The following is a 6042-nucleotide window of genomic DNA, read 5'->3' as shown; positions in this document are numbered from 1 at the left end:
CTAAGTACTCTTCTTGTGACAGTGAGAGTTGTGAAGTAATAACATCTTCTTCACAACCTTCACCATAGTTAACAAACTTGGTTTCCTAGGAGATAAAATAGCAGTACTACTTGTTTTACTCATCTTCCATGCCTTCACACAATACAATTCTGTTTTCTGATCTCCAACCACATCTGAATCCAGTTTGTATTCGCCGTCGCCGCCGTCTTTTCTTTGTAATCTCCCTCCTTCTCTGTTCTTATCCAATGAAGAAATTCGCCGTAACTCGTCGTTGAAGTTCTCCCACAACATATCCATCCTCTCTTCATCTTCTTTAGTGATACCATCATCCTTTGCTGATTTGATCTTTGTGTAGTAGCCCTTTCTTCTATGGTGTTCTTCTTCTTTTTCTCTCTCTGTAGTACTGATCACATAAGATGAATCATCAGAGAATACTTCATAAGAAACGTTCCATAAAGATGGTGAACCCATAAAGCGAGGGATTGGCTCAGTGATTGTTGGAAAGCTGAAATCATCAGAAACCATGGTTTGTTGGATCATATATCCTCCACCTAAAGAGCTAAAGAGGCTAATTGGGTTATTAGGGAAGAGAAAAGGGAGGTTTTGGTTACAAGAGTAGGAAAGTTCAGCTCAACTGCTAAACTATAAAAGTTTAGATTCTTCTTCTTCTTCTTCTTCTACTAAATTTTTTGTTGCTTATGGGTCCCAATCTTGTTGTGATCATAGAGAGTCTAGAGAGAGAGAGAGAGAGTCCTTTTCTCCTCTGTTTTAAGTCTTCCTCATATGCTTTTTTTTTTTGATGATCTGTGAAAGATACATATAACCCCCAACACAAGTTCAAAGGTGTACCAAGAAAAAGTAGCCGTTAGCCCAATCCACCATAATAAATTAGTTGGTGATAGCCACTCCTTAATGGGGATTTTAATTGGTTCTATCCATCCCCTTCATCATAAATTATTCCCTGTCCGCGACGGTTCCTACAGTCCTCTAACAAGAGGGGGTGGATCCCATCAGACAGAGTGTTCGATCAGTGGTGGAATGGTCATTTTGTCCCTCTTTTAGAGAATTGTAGGAACTGTACTGGACAGGACTCATAAGCGATAAAGATCCTTCCATTCTACAGTCAAACCATTTATCCGTTGAACGATCGTGACCGTTTGATATGTCATGATCATCGTCGATCAAACGGTCATGGAATATGTGGGTCCCATCCATTATAGAAAGTAGAGGGAGATCATATTCGGGTGCTGTGCTCACACTGGAATCAGGAATGTGGAATTCTAAGTCAAATGAGTCTTAAGGGTCATTAGAGATGTGGGCCCTATAAAAAAACCTACAGAAAAGGAATGGCTTTTTCTGTAGAGGCCAGAGGGGGACCATGGAAGTTGGGTCATTAATTTGGAATTTAAACAAAGTACACTGGTAGTTGATCAATTCCACAAATTGGTGTTCATGGTAGGGAACCATTCTAACCGTACACGTGTCATAAAAGTACATGACTGGGACCTACATTAATTTTGCCTTAGATTGTTAACGACCTTCAACTACTGGAGAGTACTAACCGTAAAAAACACAGTTCTAATAGGACCAAAGCTCCGGTCGTACTGATGGTCTTAGATTAAAAGAGGATGCCAGACCAAATGGTCCAACTGGCTGGACTAGGTAAAGCACCTTTACTTCTTTGGTTCACCCGAGTAGGAATGTTAACCGGTCGGTTATTGATTACATAATCGGTCCTCAAAGCCAAAACTGAGAACAGTTAAAATAACCGGTCGGTGGGTCATCGGTCTTCAATCGGTTTTGACTAATTTGTTTTAATCGGTCGGTTAAGGCCTTTTTTGGGTATGTTCTGCCTAATCAATCCTTAATCGGTCAGTTAATTGTTTTGTTTTTGGTCAATGCTAATTAATTGGTTATAATTGGTCTGTCTGTCGGGTTAATCAGGTTGGACCGAGATTGACAACTTAACCTAAAACTTAGGTTTTTAATTAACAGATGTTTTGGTGTCAATTTTATCCGGTCGGGGCAGTCAGTGTGGGTCTGGGTTTGACACCAATTTGACTCTCCTCCAGTCGTGGCGGGAGCTGGAGGGTCCATCCCAGCAAAACAAGGGGAGTTTTGGTCATTTCACAGGTGGAACCTAAGTGGGCCCCCATGTGAAATGACCATACCCCCTTGTTTTTTGCTGACTGGACCCTCCAGCTCCTACCACGACTAGAGGAGAGCCGGATTCGTTTGACACCCCTAGACCCGAAGAAGCCTCTCATGTAACAATTCGATTCCTCTACTTCCGCCTGCCCCTACTGCCGTGTGTGCTCCACACACAAGCAAGGTGGAATGTACCACCTTACCCCTGCCCAAATGGGGGTAAGGCGGTACTTTCCACCGCGCTTGTGTATGAGGGGCGCATGGCAATACCGGGCAGGAGGAAGTAGAGGAATCGGATCCCTCATGTAAAGCCTATATTTGCCACGTGGCAGATAGGATGGGAGCAAATTTAATGGAATGGTAGCACCCAAGGTCTCTTAGCTACATGTTAAATTTCATCTCATATAGAATTTGCCAATTGGCAGAATAAATTATGTTATGATAATCCATTAAAAAAATAATTAAAAAAGGTAAATGAGGGAAATACAAGAAGAAAATGTTAATAAATGAAAGCCAAAGTAAATGCTCAAATTTTAGTTGCAAATTTGGAAAAAAATATGGGGTAAAAAAATGTTGTCTAGTCGTGTGGTTCCAATGCTCAGACACAAGACCACATGAAATAACAGTTCAGTCTCCACTGAAAAAAAAAAAATTCCATTCAAACAATTCCTCCAACATGTGCATTTATTCACCCCAATGATGATGCAAGCGCTACATGATCAGACAGCAGTCTCTTGTCCAAAAATTATTTTAGCTTTACGAAATTGGCTGGTTAAACTAGAGGATTAAAACAAAATAAAAGAATTGTCCGGTTATAAAGGCTATGGTCATACATTAATTTAATCTGATCACATCACTATGTTGTGATTTATTATTATAATTAGGACAGGTCAGTTTGAAACCTTTCTCTACCATTCTTTCTTTGAAGGAAATAATGGTGCATTCAAATTAAAGTGAGCTTTGGGATTCTTTTCATTATCAGCTCTTGCATGCAATTATTGGCCGGTGCAATAATTGGGTCATATCGAAGATCTAATATAGTGATGGCCCTAAAGAAAATTACCTTTATGTAGTAAAATAATCGGTTTTCAAATTAAATTCAAATATTGTAATTGTTGAAATTAAATGATAACTGTACATTTCTAGAACTAATGAGTCCCTTCCTTACTAAATATTGGGGAGGTTCCAGCTGGGTCTGTAGGGAAATCTTTATTTTTTTGATGTACATATTTAGCAAGGGATGATAATTGGGCAGGTTCAGTATATGGGCCATCCCTTACCTTTAAGTGTCTTTTAATAAACCCCTAACCTACTAAAGGATAATTATTATAAAAAAAGAGGAGAGGGGAGGGGAGGGGAGGGGAGGGGGTTGGTTTTGGGAGTGGGGAAGTACTGGTACATGAACTATTAATCTTCAAGTTGTAATTATGTTCTTTTATCTATATTCCAAGGTACGTCAACTCTATAGCTGATACCTTGGTTAGGAAGGCTTTATCAGTTGCATGTATGACAGTTTGACATATTTCCACTCCCTAGTTGCTTCATCTTTGCGAGGGTGAAGCACTGAATGACTCATGTTTTTCTCATCAATAAATCCATTTTCTACCAAAAAAAAATTGTAATTATGTTTAGGAGGGTAGAGGTTACTTTGTGTCATATAGGGGGGATTTATCCTTTCGACCCCTTCTTGTGAGGGAGGGGACAAGACTCTGCATGGTGGACGGTTGTTGCACTGAACCTTTTGCCTCATGAGACCAAGTTTTCCTACACCCATGGTGAATGGGAGTCTATTGGCCACACATGGCTTCAGATAGGCATGGGTGGGTATCACGAGGGTATTTTGGGGAAAATACTATAATCCCGTAGGGGTTTGTGAACTCTAGGATAGTGTGGGTGAACATTTCTACACGGTGAATAAAAACTCTCTTTAACTTTTTTTCACTTATTAGAGTGAAGCAATGAAAATGTTTAAAAATAATAATTCTTTTAAAGTTTTAGAACAGTTGAAAATACAAAGGAGAAAATTCAATATATAATTGATCGGATAATTGAAGTTGAGCCACACATTTGACATGTGATTAATATGTATCCTTTTCCCATCCAGTTGTCTTGATTGACCTTCCAAATCGATATGCCAGATGGCGGATATTGGGGAGCTACAACTGCCTTCTCTATCAAAATGCCCCATGTTGTTTCCCGTCTGCTTGTTATATTTTACCTTATATATATATATATCCAAGTCATAGTTATTTACGATACACATTCAACTATCATCTTATGTGTGTCTCTAATGTTGGATATATATTTATATGTGTGTTCATCAAATCCATTTTAATAAAGACTGAGTTTATTAATTTGGCGGTGTCAGTCTCCATACTCATAAGTCTGTTATGTGATGTTAAGTGGAGAGACTAAAATATAATAAAAGTTTGGATAAATTATACGTCACCCCCTGGTTTTCAAACGAAACTCAGATCACCCTCTGATTTTTGAAAAAACTCAAATCACCCCCTGATTTAGACCCCAATGTGACAAATTAATCCCTAATGTTAGATTTATGTCATTAAGTAATACTTGTCTGTCCTTGTTTCTGGCATAAATATCTGTCTGTCTTAGTTTTGAGCCATATTTCCCCTAGTTTCGATGGGCATGCGTTGAAACCACCGAAATATGATCGAAACCATCGAAACTCGGTCGAATCTAGAGATTTTATAAAATCCCCCTTCAACTCGTCTCAAAAACCTAGGAAACCGAGTTAACTCGGTGGTTTCGATAGGTTTCGGTCGAGTTTTTGTTCCATGCATCTTACATGAATTGTTCTTATGTGAGAAAATGGATAAATCGTCAGAACACCCTTTTGGATCATACCCTTGGTCCAATCACAATTTTTTGTATTAAAAGAGGCTTTGTTATAATTATAATGGACATGAGAAACTTAAGTTACTCTTATGAGTTAAGAATTCAAAATTGAATGAGGAATATTAGAGAGAGAGAATTTCTTCTCCACTAGGGTTTCACCATTGAAGGAAATTCCTTTTTAAGGCTGTGACGGAAACAAGTGTTGCTTACCATAAGGGGATTTGCCTTTATGAATCTTAAGATAATCATAACCCCTCTTTTTTATTTTATTATTCAAATGTGTCATTAGTAGTTCAGGTTAAGAAAATATTTGGGTCTCACTGATGAAGATGATATCGGGAAGTTTAGTTTTCCAGCATTTGAGGCTGGCTCCATCTTTCCCCACTTCATTCCCTCGCCTCTTCTCTGGCAAAGATGGTCATGATCTCCGTCGTTTGATTCCATGTGCAGTTGACAAGCACTATTATCAGGAACCTGCATTGCTCAAGTCCTCATTCTTACAGGAAAGATGTCTGCTAGTGTTTAACATAAATGTTACAGACTCAAGGTTTTAAAACTCGGAATCGGTCAGAGACGATTCCGGGCTGAATTGGTTCAAGAATCGAAAATCTAAGCTGTCTTATGGTGAAAATCAAATCAGTTCAGGAATCGTGAATCGGTCTGATTCAAGATGGATTTTAAAGAAAATAACTAGAAATTTAACCCCAAACCTGTTTAGGCCTCACATGCCAAGACCCCTCACAGAAGCCATGGATCCATCCCAAAACAACACCTAAATTTAACCTCAAATCTGTCTAAGCCTCACCATATCTAGCAGCTCTGCTAACATATCACATATCTAGTGAAAAATAAACACCATCAAGTTCGTAGGACCTGAAAAATGAAAATTGTCCCTGTCAACCCTACAGCGTTGGGTTGAGTTGTTTTCTGCCTCGATGAAATACCATAATTAACCAAACAAAAAGAATAATATCAAATGGAATTGGTTCACCATGGCCAGCCGCAACATGACTAAAAAGTCATAAATTTAACAAA

The 6042-nt window shown here is 38.8% G+C and overlaps 1 protein-coding gene across 1 annotated transcript; it reads right to left on the bottom strand.

The window, feature by feature from the left end:
• Nucleotides 1–525, bottom strand: LOC122654971. The gene has a single exon (XM_043849226.1). It carries the CDS (start codon nt 523–525, stop codon nt 1–3), a length of 525 nt encoding a protein of 174 aa, XP_043705161.1.
• Between the last annotated feature and the right edge of the window lie 5517 nt (nt 526–6042).

The sequence above is a fragment of the Telopea speciosissima genome, chromosome 3 (genome assembly GCF_018873765.1).
Source record: "Telopea speciosissima isolate NSW1024214 ecotype Mountain lineage chromosome 3, Tspe_v1, whole genome shotgun sequence".
NCBI classification, from domain to species: Eukaryota; Viridiplantae; Streptophyta; class Magnoliopsida; order Proteales; family Proteaceae; genus Telopea; species Telopea speciosissima.
This window is presented reverse-complemented; position numbering and strand designations above follow the sequence as displayed.

Excerpts from the sequence above, each read along its gene's own strand:
- LOC122654971 (XM_043849226.1), bottom strand. The coding sequence starts at position 525 with ATGGTTTCTGATGATTTCAGCTTTCCAACAATCACTGAGCCAATCCCT.